The following is a 19,828-nucleotide window of genomic DNA, read 5'->3' as shown; positions in this document are numbered from 1 at the left end:
AAAAATATTTTTCCCAGATGGGACGTGTGTGGGGACGACAGGAATGTGGAGCTGGAGGGTGAGGCACCTCCTGCGGTGTAGGACCACAAGTAACACACGCAACTGTATTAATACCAGGGGATCAGCAAAAATGCCATGATCCTGAAGGAATAAAAATGGCAATGCTGTGGTGATATTCTTGTTTAGGGTGAGCGCCCTCTTGTAAAAAGCTGATCTGAACCTTGTTACTGTGGACTCCACTACAGCCTGTTGATTTTACAAATTAGGTGAGTGTGTAAACTGCTCCTAGAGTTCCATGTCCTCTCTGAACAGCTGCACAATTTGACTGGCTGCTCTTATAATCCTCATTCTTCAGAGGTGGATCATCCAGCCACAGGGGTGACTCATGCTCTGGGCTGAGTTAAAAACTGCTGGAGCGCTCACAGAACAGACAGAGTCAGCAGCGGGACTCCCGTCGACCACTTCTCCATCTGTAAAGGACATCCGCCCTGTGATATTTGGGACGGAAAACCGTTGATCAAAACTTGGACATGGACTTCGCAGGGCTGCCGGTGCTGCTTCTGGTGCTCTACCTCAGTGGAGCATTTTGTGCTGTGGTGCAATGGACAGAATTAAGTGAGGCAAAGGTAGGATGAAAGTTTGTTTCATGATCTGTTTGAACACTCAGATTCACAAAATGCTTTTGACTTAACAAACCAGCAATATTACAGTATGCACTGTATTTACAGACATGTTTTGTTTTTTGTTTTTTTGCTGTTGGTATAAGTTCAAGGCTCACAGGCTATTCTAAATACATGAGAACTTTCCTGCTTGTACGTTTACAGGCCTATTTGAGGCAGTATGGCTACCTGAATGACCCTGCTGATCCCCAGGACCCTCATTACCTGGAGGAGATCATTGAAGCTCTCAGGTAACAGGCAATTGCCCTTTCAAGATGCAACACAGGTAGCAGGTTGTGGCATACTTTATATCTGTATGAAGGTGTCCTGGAATGATCTGACACAGTGGAGGAGGATGTGAGAAGTCTTTTGTGAAATCAGCTTGCAGATGTTCGATCACCTCTTGTCTCCAGGGTCTTCCAGAGGGTGAATGATCTGCCACCTACTGGAGAGTTAGATGAAGCTACCCTGAATGTGATGAGACAGCCCCGCTGTGGCATGGAGGATCCCTTCAACAAGAGGCTTAACAAATACAGAGTGATGGGTGAGTCCCAGCGTCTGCACATCAGTGGTTATGATATATATTTCTGCCTATTAATGCCAGAGATGTGGCTTTTTTTATAAATACGCCAACTACTGAATAAACAGCTTTGAGAACGCTTTGAAAGGGGTCATAGACATCACAGTTTAACTACCCTATTCATGTGTCCTGCAGTGTGAACAAAAATTAAACGTGTTTGTATGCTACACTTTCACAACTGTGTGGCAACTGTGATAAACAGATAAGGTCTGGATCAGCAGCCGCTACACTGTACATCTGATATGTCAAATGTCTGACTTAGATAAAGGGTTGTATCTCCAAAGGCAGCAACTTCTATCATCTTGAGTTTAACTAGTCCTTGAAAAACTTCTAATTCTAAGTCAAGGTAAAGAATGTTTAATGAATGGTGCTACATGTATGAATGGCAGCAGAGTTGCCACACTTCTGTTCTTATGTTTGGGCAACAGAAGGGGGCAGGGTTGGTAAAGTACACCTACTGACCTGGATAAGTACCTCATGTGTCATTTTGTGCATGAGTGCAGGCACTAAGCGCTAAAAGGAACACAAAAAAGGCCTGGAAAAGCAGCTCTAAGTTTCAGGCTTCACGCTCTTTCTCAGTGAGCACTACTAACGTTTATGTCTGTTATCTGCTCACATTCTATTTTTACTTCAGCTTCATGCTGAAAACATTTTGGTGTAGACTTGTCTCACTAACAAATGTAGAAAGCTCTGCCTTTTGGTGAGGTAGAGATTTTTGTTGTGGTGAACAAAAAAAGGTTGCTCTCTTGCAGGTCGCTGGAGAAAGAGGAGTCTGACTTATCGCATCTACAACTACACGCCTGACATGAGGAAGACAGAGGTCAGGGCCGCCATCCGCTCTGCCTTCAAGTACTGGAGCGATGTGACTGCTTTGTCCTTCAGAGAAGTCGACTATGGCAGAGCGGACATAAGGATCTCCTTCCATAAGAAAGATGGCTCTTGCTCTGTCCCGTTTGATGGTCGTGGTGAGTCTTCTCTGTAGATATAGGTATTTTTTTTCACTGTTGAACAAAGTCTATTACAGTCACTTGGCTCCCGATTCACTAACAAAAATTGTTTATTTGCTCCATCTGCAGGTCATGTACTGGCCCATGCTGAGTCACCAGAATCTGGCATTGTTCATTTTGATGATGATGAGTTCTGGACAGAGGGAACATATTATGGTACTAATCTGCGTATTGTGGCTGCCCATGAAATCGGCCACGCCCTCGGCCTGGGTCACTCTCAATTCAGAAGCGCTCTGATGGCACCGGTCTACTCTGGTTACCGTGCCAACTTCAGGCTGCATTCAGACGATGTGAGCGGCATCCAGGCGCTGTACGGTGAGTGGATCAAGAAGGCCTGGCAAACATGACGCTGTAGAGACTGGAGCAGGGCTGTCATTATGATATGGTTTCTATCAGTATTTGTGAATTTGTATGCATCAGCACATGTGACTCAAGCTCACACTTTGCTTGTATTTTTTTATGCAGCTGTCCTGTTGTGGTTTGAGATTTCTATATACTTTATATTAAGTTATATATTAAGTATATTAAGTTATGTTTGAGGTACTTTATATACAGTGACAGCATTACATAGTTTGTCCAGTGACATTTTATTTTTATTTTTTTCCTGCTCAGTACATGTCTTAGTCAACAATTTAAATAGAATTCAAGGGATTTGTTATCAAAAATGTTTATATGTGCGTATGCCCAGCATACTGAAACATTCATGTAGTTCTTAACTGGGGAAATAAGGAAAGACACATTTCATCCTAAAACTTGTATCTTCTCTGTTTTATAGGCAAGCGCCTCACCAGCACTTTAGCCAGTCCAACAAGCCCAGAGAGTCTGTTTCCCACAGAAAGCAGCACTGACCCTGGGAACACTCCTGACCCCTGCACTGCCACTCTGGATGCCATCATGTTAGGTGAGCTACAGATCAGCTGCTGTTGAAGTATTTACAGGACAAGCCCTACCTGCCTGTATCATAGTTTGACTTTACCTTAGACCGCAGCACTTGCATATACTGGATTTACAGTGGGTAGACAAAATAATTTAAACTCAGCTACAATAAAGGACTGAAGGTTTTGGCAGGTAAGTTTTCAAAGCAACACGAGACAACAACCACTGAAGCTCCAAAAAATGAACAAATCATAGGGAAGTGGCAGGTGTATTAGAAGAAAAAAAGCTGGTTAGTTTGTTTCTGGGCAACAGCCTTAAAAAAGTTTTTTTTTCAGTGGTGATTTGTTGACTACAAGTCAATGACAGGCTTAGGAAGTCAGAATATGTGTCACAAATAGTTTAAGAGCTTGCTGTGTGTTCAATCAGGTCCATGGAGGAAAACCTTTGCTTTCAGCGGTGATTACATGTGGACGGTCTCTGACCTCGGACACAACACGCCAATAAAAATTGACAGGCTGTGGAAGGAACTCCCTGGAAACCTGAATGCTGCTGTGCACTCACCAAGAACCAACAAGACTTACTTTTTTAAAGGTAAAGTTGCCCAATTCTGTGTGAATGATACTGCTTTCAGTTCTGCGTCTGTGAGTCCAGAACCTGTGTAAATGCTGGACTGTTTCTGATCACAGGAGATAAAGTGTGGAGGTATACAAGTTTCATGCTGGACTATGGCTACCCCAAGCAGGTGAAACGGATCCCTCCTAATATCGATGCAGCCTTGTATCTGGAGAGGAACAAGAAGCTGGTTTTTATTAAGGTATCTATGATCAAACTATGAGGAGCGGCAGCATTTTCACATGTAACTGCATCAATATTCATCATTCTTTTTTGCATAAATCCTCATTTTTTAAAAAACTTCTTCTCTTTGCTGTCTGCCTGTTTAGGGTTCAGACCATTGGCAGTGGGATGAACTGAAGTACAATAATTTAGGTCTCTACCCCAAACCGCTCTCCATGCTCTTCACCGGAGTGCCGTCCAGTCCGGATGCAGCCTTCACCTGGACCAATGGCAAGATCTTCTTCTTCAAAGGAGATGAGTACTGGCGAGTGAGTGAGCTGCTCAGAGCCGACAGAGGATACCCACTGAGCAAGAAGGAGCGCTGGATGCGATGCTAGGCGTCGACCATCAGGGGGCAGCAGGCACTAAGGGGTCTACAGCAGGGGTGCTGGTTCCAGTCCAAGGGCATTGACAACTATGCAACCTCAACAACAGCAGTGATCAATTGTGAAAAATCGTCTAACACACACAAACACGCAAACACATACAAAAATGTTTTTTAAAGTGTGGCAATTGATTTTATTTCACTGGATTTGATTACGACTGAGTCAGTCCTTCCCTCCTTCAGCAAGCCTATTTTTGTGAGGCTTACTTCTTGAGCACAAATGTGTGTTTCTGTCAGTGCGAGAATTCAGTAAGCTGAGCTATGATCTCAGGGAGAAATCAAGGGAGGCCTTCTGTTTTTCTCTCTAACATATGTGTTGGATTATGTGTCTTAATACTTTCAGTAAGATGTAATATGATGATGGGAGTGTGCACTTTTCTGTTCAGACTAAATGTTCTGTTAAACCAAGTCCTTGAGTATGGTCTGTGCTCTTCAGTGTTACTAAACACTTCCTGCATTATCTCATGAATCACATTGGTCTGAAATCATGTGGCATGGATCTGAGTCCTGATTGTTTTTTTTTTTACATGAAAACCTAACATTTTGTAACATTAAACAAGACTTAATGTCAGCAGTAAAATTGTCTCCCTGATTGCAATGCTCTGTCACCAGAAAAGTGACTCAACGTCACCACAAAAAACGATAGAAAAATATTTAATGTTCACTATGATGAAAGGCCGGTCTGTCCTTCATTGTTTATCTGCAAAAAAAGCGAGCGCTATGGCAACCCCGACCAATTGCAGAGTAGGAAATCCTCCCCATGACCTCTTTATTGCCTTTGAAAAATCTGGCAACTAATGCTGCCAGTGTTGCTAAGAGCCCAAAGAGACAAACACTGCAACTGATCGGACTCAAACGATGAGTAAAAGCTGTTTTTGTATCAAACACATTTATTTATCTTTGAAATTTCTATCAACAGGTATGTACAGATTCAGGTAACAAGTGCACTGTCCCTGCAAAAAAAAATTCAAACAACAAAGTGGATAATTATTTAAAAATCTACAAATTAACAACAAACATGCTTTGTTTTTTTTTTTTGTCTATTCTTTCAACACTACCAGGTACTTGGTCATCATATAAAATAAATTATAAAATGTTTACTCCACAAGCAACAGTCTAAACGCTTCACCTACTTCTGACAGGAGCTACATTGCAAAAACAAAAAAAGTCACAGAATTATTAGAGTGCTGCTAGAAAACATCCCGCTAAACGCTCATGCGAAGAGCTTTTAAATCCAGACGGTTTATTTTATTTGTCATCTAGTTTCACTTTGTCATACTCATGGCCATGTGTCCATCAACATGTACTCTCTCATCACACCAAAAAAAAGTACGCAAAATCATAAATCCTATAACCACACAGTTAAGCAGTAAGACAGATAATAACACAACACTTCATGGCGATGACTAACTTTTAAAGTACAGTACATGTAATGTCAAACAAACGGCTTTGCCATATTCACTACCAAAGCAGATAAACATCTGTTTTTGAGGCTCGTACTTGCTGTTATGTCTTTAAAACACGATGACAGAAAATGGAGGACCTTTACTTTGTTAGTATCTGTTTTGAAGTGTTTCTCTGAGAAACACAGCGGTTGTAGTGGTTGTGGTATTCACCAAGCAGGAGCTTGACACTTCTTCTTACTTCCCAAGCAGCAGCATTCACTTTCACAGACACCCAGGATTGACACACTGATAGGAGAAAATCCACCCTCTCTCTAAATCAGTTTTAAGGCGATGAAAACCCTTCGCTGAGTGGAGCAGTTTATAGGTTTGTACTCTACATTAGGGAGACACTGTAGAAGAACCAGAGAGCCCTAAGCAGTCCCTTCTTAATTTCCGTGTTGCTCAGACCCTGACGACAGGGGTTGTAGCTGTGAGGGGCACAGTGGAGCCGGTGTCGTAGTCCAGGTCGATCATGGTGTGGTTGGCAGTCCCCAGGCTGCTAAGGGAAGTGCCTGTGCCCATCTGTCTGTCCCGCAGACTTTGTAAGTAGCTCTAGGAGATGAACAACAGTAGGAGAGATGAGTGAGGTACACAAAAATGGTCTCAGCTTTAAAATAACCTAGAAACTTTTGGCTTTTTTTTTTTTAAGTATCGTGGTCTTACTGATAAGCATAACAATAATCAGCAACTACAGCACACGCCATGTTGGGTGACACTGACCGGTGCCAGTAGATCCCCAGCGTAACGTTTCACTGGGGTGGGTTTACGACGATACGTGCCTTCCTGCCCACCTGCCTGCTGTCGCTTCTTGGCGTCCTTCTCTCGAATCCGCATCAGCTGGACTCTCTTCTGGCGCCGACTGATAACAACTAAGAGGAAAAGGAAAATACAAAGGCATGAAATAAAGTGTCTTTGTAAAAATCCTAACTAAAACATCTGCTGACAGTAAAATTCTGGACCTTAGTGAAAGGTTGAAGTGAAAAAAAAAATAAAAATGATTAAGTTTTTTTTTACAACTTTACAACTAAAGAGAGTTACAGGGATCTCTTCAGTTGGTTAAGAGTAGATACTAAATGACTGCAGGCCAGAGACAGAGGTGAGGACACACCCTCTGAATGATTCTTCAAACTAACTGTGGTCATGATAAATAAAACCGTATATTAAGAACTGGTTTACTTCAGCCTTTTATTTGCATTAGATTTTAACATTTCATCAGATATTACACCACTTTTATTCATTTATTTATAAGAATAAAGTTGGCATTGATTTTCTTTGCAGCCCCTTTTGGTGCATCTTCATTAGTATCTGTTTTCTCTGCTATGCCTCATCACCCAGCAGCACTCCAGTCACGTAAATACCTGTCTCTGATTGCTCGACAAATACATGTGATTAATCTTGAAAGTCGCCTTTAAATGTTACTTGAGTAAATCACCTAATAAATGTCTCCTATTCTTCACACTCAGCAAAAACCTTTTTACTCCTACTCTGGCACTTTACCACATATGTAAGTGTAATTCTCAGAAGCTTGATAAATACGGGCCCTGACCCATCACTACAACAGAACTCAAGGATCAAATGATATTTCATCCTTACCATCGGTGTGTGAGAAGCTGTCGTCCGTCAGTTTCCACTGGATGAGTACTCCTATAAGGCTGAGGGCGGGCCAGATGCCCAGAATGACCCAGCTGTACCAGCAGAGCGGTGGCCCGGATGTAAGGCGCAGGCATTCGTACACATGCGTGGCCAGTGCCAGCATCTCCACAAAGTAATCAGCACACACTGTCATGATAGCTGCCCCGAACACAGCCGTGGAGAGCATGGTGAAGAACCTTTGCCACTGCAGTGTCAGCACAGCAAACAGCATGCCTGTTCCCAGAAGAGCACCCAGCGGCACCCAGACTGTGGTTGGAGTGTAGAACTGGTGAGTGACCAGCAAAGCAGCGAGGGCCAGGAGGAGTCCCAGCAGCAGGCCAGTCATGAAGAGGCCAACGCTTCGCACCAGCATGGTAACCAGACCGCACAGCAGGCCTATACCGAGGCCGATTCCCGCGCTGGCCTCGACGCTCAGCTGTGTGTCCAGCACGTGCTCCTTGTGGCACAGCAGGAAAATAATAACGGAGCCGAACATCAGACCTGACAGGAACATGACAGCCTTGAAACATCGGTAACCTGGAAGAGGATTCATGGGAGAGAGACCGCCGATGAGGAACTAAGATTTGGAAGGAATAGGATAAAAAGCAATTACCCCATTACATGACCATAATGAATATCAACTGGCACATATGTATACAATAAGAATATGAGACATTTTGACTGTGTGTTATGTCATCCCATGTTTCAGCTTGCTTGATGTCAAGGCGTGTGAAGGGGCAGGGATCCTCACCAAAGAAGCAGTAGATGATGCCGAACAGGCAACACATGGAGCAGATGACGGTAGGGATGATATCATACTTCCTCTCTATCTCCAAACTACAGGCGTTGACTTCGGTCATGCCTGCCCCCGCCCCTTCAGAGCTCGGCCCAGTGGGATCTGCCATTCTGGCTGAACGTGGGAGGCTGCGGGGTTGGCTGAAGCTCGGGACAAAGGTGGAACCTCTGGTGGCGTTATCTCAAGTCCATCTGAGCAGGTTTGGGGACTGTGAGAGGAGAAAATGTTGACTGATTAAGGAAAGCTAAAGTGCAGCAGGATCTAAGTTTAAAATAAAATCAATCCGACCTGATCAACACAGAAAACTCAATTACTCCAGGGGTAAAGGTGAAATGTGACTTCTCCTTTACAGCTCTGTATGTGCAGCTGTCCCAACGCTATGCAACTCAGTGCAATCCTGCACGCCCCGGCATACACACAAGCAGCTTGTGCAAAGACCATTACCCAGCCCTCGCTCATTCAGGGTCATGAACTCTGACAGTCGTCAAGCACAAGTCGCCTGACAAAAGCAATTCACTTAATCTGTTTTTAACACAATTAAAATAATCTAGTTTCAACTGTCCTTTAAGAATTACGTGGGAAGTAGAAAACGGCTGAACAGTGTTTTCTGTAAGTTTTTTGATAGTTTTTTTTATTTTTATAACTGATGTTAAGCCTACTCGGCCACCTAGCTCATTGTAAAGATACAAACATACACTCAATGGATGATAATTACTAGTGGTCACACTATCTAAGTCCAAAAGTACTGCAGAGCAGCAGATGTTACCGCTCTGTGAAAACCATCTAGTACTCCTGAAAAATTCTATATGATATTTAAGCTGGCAGGCCCGTAGAGAGTCACAGAGGGCTGCAGTGGGGCTCAAGGCTTATGGGTGGACTGCTCTTTGCGAGGCTACTGGCAGGCCTCGTGGATGATCTCACCACAGCTGAGATCCGATTACAGCTTACTCACGTTTTCTACTCAAGACAAACAGTCAGGAACACTCGGTCTTGCCTTTGCTCTTTGCTACTTGCTCGATCTTTCCTTTTCCTCTCCTGTCTATCTTCTACCTCTCTTTCTCTTACCTGAAACTTTCCCCACATTAAATCTGTTTTCTCTCTGACACTGAAATGTGACGCTTTTTTATCCTCGCCTTTTTTTTTTTCAGAGACACAAGGCTGTGTAATTTGTGTGTCCTGCCTCTGACTGACTTTACTTGGAAAAAATGAAAGCCCTTTGGAAAGTTTTCTTTTCTTCTTTAGTCCCTCAAAGCTCTTTCAGTACCTATCTCTCTCCTTCTGTTTTCTATCAGTGACAACTGCAATGTCTCATTTCTTTGCTAAAAGACAAGACTGAGAGTTTACGGGAAAAAATGTGTGCTCAGTTAGAGTCTGGAGACTTGAGTTTAGAGTCTGTTACATTACAGAGTTGATTAATGTTTTGAGTATATGCATATATAACTTAAGATAGTATGTACTAGAGTTGAAATGATTAGTTGATGAATCCCTCAGTTGATTATTTTGGTTATTATGGATTTTTTTTGGTTCCAGGTTTTCCTCAAATGCATGTGAGGAAAACCAGGCTAAAATGTTTGGACATTTTGTTGACCACAGCAGGCTGAATAGTAAACTGGACTGAGTGAGACAGACCCAAAATAAAATCTAACTTTTCTAACAAAATGAGCAGTACACAATCTAGACTGTAATCTTCAAATTAGCTTCATTCAATTTGAGATGAAAAACCAAACTCTACTATGAGATAAAACTGAGACTCGGCCCAGTGGGATCTGCCCACACAGACACTGTCGCCTTTGAGTAAGAAGAGTTTGAATATGATGGATGATAAGGGGCTTCCTGTGTGGAGATCCATTCTCCAGATCTGTAAGGGTTTTCTCTACGTTTTTGGAAATTCAGGTTGAACTCTTAATTTGAAGTGTTAGTGTGTTTGTCTATATATGTTGTGACAGACTGGACTTGTAAGGACTAATGAGCGAGGGCTCCAGCCCCCGTGACCCTGAACAGGAAAAGAGGTTTAGAAAAAGGACGGACAGTCACAGGAACTTCACTTTTGTTTCAGAGCTTTTGTTTCCCCTCTGGTTTGGGCGTTACTGTGATCTCTCTCTCCATGGTGGTGCTGATTCAGTCATATGAGAAGAAGGGGAGGTTTTGTTAATGTTACATTATGGAGCTATTAAAATTTTTAACTGCAACATGAACTTCAAAAAAAAAAACATTTATGTTTTTCAAATAAACTAACACGCCTCAGCAGATATGGCTCGCCTTGGAGAATTCTGGCTCGCCTTGAGCATTGAACTTAGTCCAATATGACATGAGTAAGCCCACCTGATTGGTCTGGATAGCAGATGATGTGTGAGTTACTGTGTATATGAAGATAACTGACTACATCTACAAAACTTGAGTGTGGGACTTTTACATATAAATGAATGTCTGTTACATTCAAGCCCCTAACAAATGAATTCACACAATGTTGATTCAGCCTATGAGCACCAGGTAAAACTATGGTGTCTGAGGCACGGAGCTGAAGAGGGGAGCGACCACAGAGACGGAGACAGAGTAGGCTACAGCAACTAGACGTATGGTTGTGTCTATTGTGGAAAAACTTAGGAAGCATCCAAGAAAAGTTTCTGATGATCCAGATTTTAAAAAAAGGGCTGAAAGAAAAGAGGAGACTGAGGGCAGACATGGATGTCACCTTCCTGCTCTTGGACATGTTGGTATTAGTAAAATATTTGGTGTAGGTTATGTATCTATTACATGTACCCAACTAAATAATGGATAATTGTCTTGGAACTGTGGAAATTTCTCTGTATTTTCTTAACCATTTCTGAACAAAAGCCGTCAGCATGCGTCAAGAAAGTGTTTGGGTAATTACTCTCAGGGGAAGACCAAAGTTCCACAAAAGCACAATCAAATTTGAATACAGCTTCCTACAAAATCTTTTGGGCAGATAATGAAATAGATGACATTTCACATCACACAGTAGCTTATTTTTTACGGTCATGACTGTAATTGGACACTCACAACATTTTCACAACTTCCTCTATTTGCTTCTGGAGCCGGACTTTGAATGGACGTTTTGTGATCAGCTTATTGCATTTAGTTTAATCATGAGTCACCAACGCTGGCACAGACAATAATAAAGCAACTTTTTTACCAGTAACACTAGTATTGTGTGTGTCAACTGGTTAATATTTCATCATCACTTTAACAGTAATTTACCCTACATGTACACCCTCATGCCTCTATGCGTGTTCCTCATGTTACCACCTCCACGAGTCACAATGGTGTCCTATGTCTAGCAGGCCTGGAAGTCTGTGTTGCTGTGGGAGAATAGAGCCATTATGGGGCAAAACAAAGACTCTGAGGCCCATGCTGTGACCTCTAGTGGCACTCAGAAGAACCCAGGCGGACAGAAAAGGAGACCACATAAAGATGGCCGAGAGCACCAAGGAAACTGGTAAATCCCAAGTGTTTGCTTTCAGATGGGTGCCAAGTATTTGCCTTCAGAGGGCTGGTGAGTGATGGAAGGAGGGGGTCCAAACTAGAAACAGAACTATCTATCTTAATGACTGAACTCTCTCGAGGCCCAAAAATCCTCCCAGTGCAGGCTGAATTTTCTGCAAGCTGAAGTCTCCTGGCAACAAATTCAATACAAGTCAAAAAGACTGATTGTCTATAGCCATGCTAGGGGCCCTGTGAGGCTGCACTTAGCTGTAGCTAGATACTGATATCAGCATGCTAACACTCTCACAGGACAATGCTGAGATGCAGATCTCTTGCAGGTAACATTTACAGTGTTCTCCATCTAAGTTTATCCTCAGCACACTGATATTAGCTAATTAGCAACAAAAGAGAGCAACAAAAACAAAGCATGGCTAAGGCTAAGGCTGATGGGAATGTCAATGGTTTTTCCGGTCATAAAGCAAAGGATTGGTCAAATTCAAATTTAGACCTGTTGATAGTGGTCGGTGAAAAGTGAGAGGATTAACAAAGCTTTCTGAATTCATACTGGGGACCGCAAACATCTGTAGTAAATTTCATGGCTATACATCAAGGAGTTGTTGAAATATGTCTCTCAAAAACAAAAATGTCATGTTTATGTAAATCCATTCAATAAGTGTTGAGATATTTCAGTCTTGACCAAAGTAAGGGACTGACCAACGGATTTTGTTAGAGGTTTGACGGTTAGAGGCTTCAAAAGTGTCAAATGAGAAAGAGTCAATAAAAGCCTGTAGTTTAAAAGAAAAAAGAGAACATAATGGCCTCCAGAAGTGTCACTTACATGTACTTGAGAGCTAATAGATGGGAACTTAGAGTTAACACACAACAAGTATCAGAAACAGATGAGCTATTGGAATATTATGTTGCCCTTGAAACAAAAACTCACCCAAGAGTATACTCCCCCTGAACAAACACTGCGGGGGGGCTGAGCAGCGCAGATTTGAGTGCTCAGCTGCTGAGGAACAGGCAGGGCCGACTACAAGTTCCCCACATAGCTAATTTGGGAGTGTTTAATCAAGGGGTGGGTGTGTATGATCACAGCCAAGGATTCTGCAAGTGCTCCTTGACGGACTTGACGGTCAGGGCCAGCTGAGAAGCTGAAAATCTGCAATGTTACGGCTCGGCTGTCTGACAACTTCACTTGGAAGACTCTACCAAGAATGTGAGATATACCAGGCTCTGCGCTCTACAGTTGCAGCCATATGTCATGCCACCTTCAGATGAACACTAAACAGCTGAAAGACCAATCATGTCTGTGCAACAGGGACCACTGGAAGTGCGACCGTAGCAGTGGGTGTAAAATGAATGAATGCCATATTGTACTAAGCATAAAACTGTATAAACAGAAATAAATCTAAGTTTACCATCACTATAATCACAACATCTGCTTTCACTCTGGAACGTACTGGATAAGACATCATAATGGCCACTATTGAGCTTCCTGTCCCTCCAAAGCAGGAAGCTCAGGAACAGATGAGGAAGTGGAACATCAGGTTTCAGCAGGAACTGACCTTTGTGTTCACGACGCACAGCAGAGAGCAGAGAGATGATCAAACCTGAAGCTTCAACAACACATATTTCAACTGAGAATATATGGCAAGGGGGGGAAACGAGGCAGCTATCCAGGTCTTTGCACTACTTTGAAAGACCTTCAACAGCTGGATCTGTAAGAAGCATTACGTCGGTAAAGAAACAGCAGGACCTTGCAATATGAAGAAAATAAGCTCGTAATCTGTCTGGCTCGCAGACTAATCTAACTATAACACTTGCCATTGTGTCACCAAGTGCCTCTGCTTGCGTGATTGGGACTATTTCAGCAGGGTGTTTGTGCATGTGTTGGTGTGCAGCAACAACTTGCATAATAGACAAAGCATCACATGATAGCCCTTTTACACTTTTTCCAGAGTTTAACCGCTGAGGTTTTGTGATTCTTATTCATCTACTCTGGATCTGAGATCCATGCAGCTGTACTTAAACCAAAATGATGCACTGATCATTGATGTGTGAAGATCCACAAGCGTCTCACGTCTGTCGCATTCCTGTTGTTTCAATTTGTAGAAGCTGAGGGCTCTAAACCTAGTACATACCTTTTTTTTTTTATTCATCCAGATTTACCTTCCTACAGTCACACTGCCTCGTTGCTGCACAAATAAATAAACAGAAATAACACGAAAGCACTGCAGTAGATATCTGTTCCCTCAACCAGAGTCCTAGCTTCAAATCCTTACCAGTGTGTGTGGCATAAGCAAATCATGTCGTGCTGTGCACACAATACACAGCTGACAATTCTGTGTAGCCCATGGGACACATTTGCATGCACACCACATACATAGACATGAGTCTCTGACAACATTTGAATGTGTCCCTGTGGGTACATTCACAGCTCTCCACCTCTGATTACATCACTAACTTGCCATCAACAGGACTTATTTTCCCCTGCACGGCTCCAAAGATGCCCCTGTCCCTTAAGGTCTGTTCTCTTCTCTCAGCTGTCTTGTCAGGATGTCACATGGTCTGTTCCTAGGCATCAGCTGCTTAATGCAAAGCATTTACTAGAACTCTAAATCAGATATTTACCTACGCATATGACTGAATGAAATAAAAATGTGTACTTTGTACAATGGATCTTTCTTGAACCAAACAGTCTTGTGAAAAAAAAAAATTCTTCCCTCTAGACCTCACTATCCACATATTTGGAGTTCCTGGTTGTACTTGGGAGTTCCTCCTTGGTCATTAACCAGAGTTATGAAAATTCACATTATTTTGCAGTAATTGGTTGCCTTCAGGATCTTTTTTCTAGAGTAGTAACTGCAAATTTTCCAAGTGACAGTATGTCAGTTGTAATCTCGCTGGTTGTTGTAAGTCTTTGACTCATGCCTCCTTTCTCTAATTGGAGATTCCAAAATGATCATTTGCCCCGTGGCTCTGGACCCCAATAATGTGGGTATTGTATTATGTGTGCAATATTTTATTAGTATCTGACTTCTGTTACCTCATAATCTCTCGATCTCATGCCTGTCTGACTTTAGTCTAAACAATAGAGGCCTTTCAACTTTACACTGCAGAGAGCTACTTATAGAGAGGCGTGAATAAAGAGCAGAAACACAACGAGAGGCCTTTTGAAGAGAGTCACGTGTCAGTGTGTACACTGTATATCAGAACTACTCATGGTCATGAACACAGTGAAATTCATACGAAGCAGTATGCTGGTGTAAGATGGAGTTGTGATCCAGCAGCAGAGGAGGGAGCGTACAGTGTGCGCGGTAAGGAGGGGCAGTTCCACAACGCTCCATTAGGGTTTGTGGCAGAGAGCAGCATTTAGTAGGCGGTGTGGTGGAGTCTGATGTCCATATGTTAGTGAGAGCGTGACAGTGTAGCACTGTGTATGGGATAATTTATGCTGCTAATGAACAGCAGGTTGGTGTAGAGAGACTAAATGTACCCATCCATCGTGCACGTGTGTCCTTGAGCAAGACACCAACGCCCTCATATGTCCTGCCATGTTCTGACCTTCCCGTGAGGACGAACTGGAGTGACTTCAGTATGGTATCATGATAATATTATAGTGTTCAGTACAACTTTAGCCCTTATCAAACTTATGTTCTTAATTGTTTTCTACACAGGAAGTTGGTGTAATAGAAACTGAATTGCTTTGGGAAACTGCCAAAACAAAATCAAATAAACCACTCATTCAATTGTGATCATTTGCTGATAGGTTTCCTACAGTAGCACAAGGGGACTGAGAACACAGTAGTGGTTCAGACCTCCATGCAGTGCCTATATATGTCTACAGCACTTCCACTGCAGCTCTGTCATTTAGAGCAGCCATTTAACCCTCTTTGTCAAATTCCAGTCTGCAATAATTGTACCTCCTACGGCGATCTCACGATCCTAAAATATCACGTATGTCCTTCATTTTCCAAGCCAACCCAACACCCCTCTCATGTCACAGCTATAACCAGTGTTTAAAGAACTATAAGTAGCCTATGGATAGATGTTTCAAAATGACTGGTATCTGTTTTTTATGTGGTTTCCGTGTGACAATGGGGCTTTTCTTGCACCCAGGAGTCTCTAGATCTTTCTATCTTTGAGTCTAACACAGACTAATGTTGTTCTTCATGTCTGCTCTCAGAGTAAGGCTGTTTCTGTGACAATCATTCAAGAAGAAGCGGCAATTACACACCAAGTTGGGTACGTTACTTGTCAATGTGTGCATGAACAACGTCCTTTAATGCATTCAGTTATGCCTAAGCTTTTACCTCATCAGAGCAATGTAGCTTGACACATTATTCAAACTAAAAATCACCTCTGTGTCCCTTTCACAATACTTTCCTAAATGTACTAGGCACAGAGGAGAACAAATAAAAACTGGGGGGGGGGGGGGGGGGTTAACATACATTTTCTTCTGCACCACAACAAAGACAGAAAATATCAGGCACCACTAAAATTGTACTTTTTGTTTTACTTTCCTGAGGCAGGAGAAAGTCACAGGCACAGGGCATAGCAGTCCTCTTATTAGATTGAACACAGCAATGAGTCTTGTGCAGATTGTACAGTACAGCTCTTCCTTAACACTGCTCTTATTCTTAATGACGAGCTCATCTCTCATCAGTATATAGATCTGTCCACGTGGGCAGACACAGGAGGACCGAGCACATGGCCTGACTCATCTAAATGATCATTGGTCAGCACATGGACATTGTGAAACCGTCTGTGCATCTGTTATAACTTGACGACCTTAAATACGACAGCAACTAACAACGGAGAAGAAGTGATGTATAATGTACATGATTCTGTCGTTGTTCCCTGCTTATTCCTCGTGTACACTGTATAATACTAGTGAATGAAAGACTAAATTGTTCTTTTAAAGTAATCACAAAAAGCACCTGGGTTCCTCCTTGTCTGATGGTACAACAGCTGAAAGTACAGCCAGAAATTCCACAGATTTCTAACATTCAAGTCAGCTGTAGTCAAAGAAATTTATTTTAAATTTAGAAAACTAAAATGGGAAAACTGTGTATTTTATTTTTACTTAAAACTACGAAACAGAGAGTTTCATAGTGCTGCCATCTCTGTGAAGTTTGGGACTGTAGATAAAGAGAATGCCAGACAGTCAGCCAATACCTTAATTAAAAGAATAAACCTTAGCCTTTGGCCCTGTTGTCTTAAGGGGGGCTGGGGGGGGGGGTGGGGGGGGGGGGGGGGGGGGGCTGCTTGTGTTTATAGAAGAAAGCAGATCCAAACACAGCAATTACCCAACCTTTAAATTAAAGCTTGTCCTCATAAAATGGGAATTCCTACTCTGCCACACGGGTCAGCTGCTCTTACCATCTACCCAACTCTGTCCTCAACAACACTCTCCTGAAAGTTGTTGAAGGTATTTTCAATAAAGTTATGTCTTCGGTGCTTTAAGTTTTCTCAAACATCATATTGTGTGTTTAACTACTGAAGTTAAGAGAAGTCAGCATGTCGTTGGTATATTCTACAAACAAAGAGAAGATAAAAACTAGACCCTTGCGCCCGTGCTAATTAAAAGGTGCCATGCAAAACAACATGTGCAGTCTAACTTTCATCAGCCTCTCCTCTTCATGCCTCCTTTCCTGCCTTCTCCTTTTTCCCAAGGCAGGGAAGGATTTCCTCTTTGCCTTTTCAAAGGGGCAAAACCATCTGGAGCAGGCTGACAGAGTAGGTCAAGTAGATGGTGTGTGTGTGTGTGTGTGTGTGTGTTATATGGGGGGGTTGCACTGAGGGTCTGTAACTACAGGCTGCTCTCCCCAGTAAAGACAGGACCTGGAGGCTGTCATCACACTGCCCGAAAAACCAAGAGGCACTCCCACCCTGGATCACACAGCAGAACCACAGGGCCAGGGCTTTTTGCACGCTACGTGGGCCATGAAGGGACATATAATGTTTGCCTTACAGGACAAAAGGCGTTTCTAAATAGTTTGAATAAAGGGGATGAACATAAAAGAATGAAGAAACACAAGCTCTGTTTCTCAAAGTATTCAGATTTATCAAACAACCTGTGGAGTTAGATTACTTTTTTTTTTTTTAACCATCTTCCACGAGAACAACTGCTGCATAAGTAACTTAAAACCCAGGGTTGTTAGCCAGTAGTGATTAAAGCACGGTACTGGGGGATTTTGGTCTGAATGCCTGGTTCAGTGCGCACCAATAAAGCCCTTATTATCCCGGTTCATTATGTCTTTGTCCTCAAAGGCTGATGGATAAGTTGCATTATGTCCCTCAAGTGTAAAACGCTTCAAAAAAAAAAAAAAAAAAAGGGGGTGGGGGGCGCAGGGAAAGCAGCCTGGTTAGATACGTGTTATCACAAACATTTCCAGCTGCAGAGTTTGGCCCTGATCAGCCAGGATCTGAGGTGGAACCGCTCAGCTATAATCAATCATCCTCGGTAATGAATATGCAGCCGTTGTTTCCATGGACAGACTGAAATCAACTGGATTCAAACGTCCACTGACACAGAATAGAACAAACACACAGCACAACCAAATCTCAGGCTTTAAAACGAACAGCAGACTGCTGACATCTGCAACACACAAACATTTCCTTTGAGTAAAAGTGATTTTTTTTAAAAACTTACCGATGAGCCTGTGCGTTCGGCAGCAGTAACGTTACCTTCTCCCTGACTATCGGCCCTGTCAAACAGGAAAAACACCCCACCATTCACAAACACAAAGCGGCGGTGGGGTACCAGGGAGAACCGGTTTTCTTCTCAACTTCTCCCTAGGCTCTTTTTAAACGGTGCACTACAACGACAGCAACAACAAAAACGGCATCGTTTTGTTCCTCTCTCTCTGCCTCACGTAAATCTTCTTCTTTTTCAGGGTAAAACGCGACACTGGCCCTGACCACAGCTGTGAGGAGGGAGGTTAGCTAGTTTCCATTCCGCCGCAGACAGTCAGACAACTTTGTAGCGACATTAACCGTTGAAGTTCCTCCCGTCTGAGACTCTACACACACACCAAACCACTCTGAAGTCTGTGGAAAAAAAAAATCTTAAACGATCCTCCCTCACACACCTCCCCTCCTCTCCTCTCTTCTTCTCAGTAAACGGTATCTAAAAACACAAAGGGGAAAAAGTTTTTCCCTCCTCCACTCTCCACTCCACCCCCCCGCCCTCTTCTCGGCGGCGGTGTCCCCTCTCAATCTCCATCCAGCGCCGTCTGTTGGTCCGTTGGAACGGCCCGGAGGCAGGGGAGAGGAGGAGAGGTGTGTGGGGGGGGGGGCACAGCAACACGTGCGGCCCCCAGCTTCTTTCACGAGCTGGTTTAGCCATACCTGAGCTCCCCGGGCAAAGTGGGCAACTGCACGGGCACACCCCAAAAGACCAAAAGCTTCACTGAACACATGCTTTTCTTGTCTATTTAATTTAATTAATCGCGAATTTGTTTGAAATTTGCACCATTGTAGTGGAATATAAACTCCTCCATCTTGTGGCCCCGATTTTGTAGAGAAACCCTGTGTCAAAATCTAGTTTTAAGTAAGTGAGCTCATTTGTTGTAAAGTTTAATTCATCAAATTATTTCTACTTTTTTCTGGGGGTAAAATTAATTAAAAATGGCAAGAAATTGATTTTTTTCCTTCAGTTTCTCAGGAAATTATGTTAGGATTTTGGTGTAAAAAAAAAAATCAGACATATTTATGGTATTGAGTAAGTTGTACTTAATGTGTTTTATGACAAATCGTTTATATTATCAGACTACTTCCTTTTTTCTTTTCTTTTCCTATTATAAGAGCTAGACACTCGTGTGGGATTGTTTGGCCTTGGCGGAGTTATATGCTGTACTGAGTGCCATTCTAGTTACAGATGTGTTTAGTTATTGCACTACTGTGTATAATGCCATATAAGATGGGTCACGCTTTATTAATTAGCCTAATTATCTGGCCCTGGCTTGTGGACCGGCCCTTTGTGAAACTCTAGTTTTAAGACCTTTATTAACTGATCATCACATGGAGCGCATTCTTAAAAAAAAAGTTATGTTTAATTAAATCACCACAAACTAAGACACGTTAAGTATTGTTTCAGCACACGAAGTCTGATTGCTCAGGACTTAATAGGAACATGGAGAGTGCAGTGTTAATATTCAGGTTA

The 19,828-nt window shown here is 42.7% G+C and overlaps 2 protein-coding genes across 4 annotated transcripts; one reads left to right on the top strand and one right to left on the bottom strand.

Annotated features, from left to right (window-relative positions):
- Positions 1-451: 451 nt before the first annotated feature.
- Positions 452-4,846, top strand: mmp19 (matrix metallopeptidase 19). The gene is made up of 9 exons (XM_041034893.1): positions 452-626; positions 825-910; positions 1,073-1,203; positions 1,992-2,204; positions 2,316-2,561; positions 3,022-3,147; positions 3,549-3,713; positions 3,809-3,936; positions 4,064-4,846. Exons 1-9 carry the CDS (start codon positions 531-533, stop codon positions 4,292-4,294), a joined length of 1,422 nt encoding a protein of 473 aa, XP_040890827.1. The 5' UTR covers positions 452-530; the 3' UTR covers positions 4,295-4,846.
- Positions 4,847-5,345: 499 nt separating this feature from the next.
- On the bottom strand, positions 5,346-18,766 carry LOC121179832 (transmembrane protein 198-like). Of its 3 annotated transcripts, none has more exons than XM_041034895.1 (5): positions 18,317-18,766; positions 8,170-8,422; positions 7,380-7,955; positions 6,566-6,655; positions 5,346-6,338 (listed from the first exon to the last, which is right to left on the bottom strand). In XM_041034895.1, exons 2-5 carry the CDS (start codon positions 8,321-8,323, stop codon positions 6,286-6,288), a joined length of 873 nt encoding a protein of 290 aa, XP_040890829.1. In that variant the 5' UTR covers positions 8,324-8,422; positions 18,317-18,766; the 3' UTR covers positions 5,346-6,285. The 3 variants fall into 3 exon arrangements, with proteins under 3 accessions (XP_040890829.1, XP_040890830.1, XP_040890828.1); XM_041034896.1 differs by having other exon boundaries at positions 6,578-6,655; positions 18,317-18,765; XM_041034894.1 differs by having other exon boundaries at positions 6,507-6,655; positions 18,317-18,762.
- Positions 18,767-19,828: the final 1,062 nt, after the last annotated feature.

This window comes from Toxotes jaculatrix, chromosome 3 (assembly GCF_017976425.1).
Source record: "Toxotes jaculatrix isolate fToxJac2 chromosome 3, fToxJac2.pri, whole genome shotgun sequence".
NCBI lineage: Eukaryota > Metazoa > Chordata > Actinopteri > Toxotidae > Toxotes > Toxotes jaculatrix.
This window is presented reverse-complemented; position numbering and strand designations above follow the sequence as displayed.

Excerpts from the sequence above, each read along its gene's own strand:
- LOC121179832 (XM_041034894.1), bottom strand. The coding sequence starts at position 8,323 with ATGGCAGATCCCACTGGGCCGAGCTCTGAAGGGGCGGGGGCAGGCATG. Across the intron at positions 6,656-7,379 it reads CAGCTTCTCACACACCGATG|TTGTTATCAGTCGGCGCCAG; the intron begins GTAAGGATGAAA and ends TTTTCCTCTTAG. Across the intron at positions 6,339-6,506 it reads CTGGGGATCTACTGGCACCG|AGCTACTTACAAAGTCTGCG; the intron begins GTCAGTGTCACC and ends TTCATCTCCTAG.
- mmp19 (XM_041034893.1), top strand. The coding sequence starts at position 531 with ATGGACTTCGCAGGGCTGCCGGTGCTGCTTCTGGTGCTCTACCTCAGT. Across the intron at positions 2,562-3,021 it reads CGGCATCCAGGCGCTGTACG|GCAAGCGCCTCACCAGCACT; the intron begins GTGAGTGGATCA and ends TCTGTTTTATAG. Across the intron at positions 3,714-3,808 it reads CAAGACTTACTTTTTTAAAG|GAGATAAAGTGTGGAGGTAT; the intron begins GTAAAGTTGCCC and ends TTCTGATCACAG.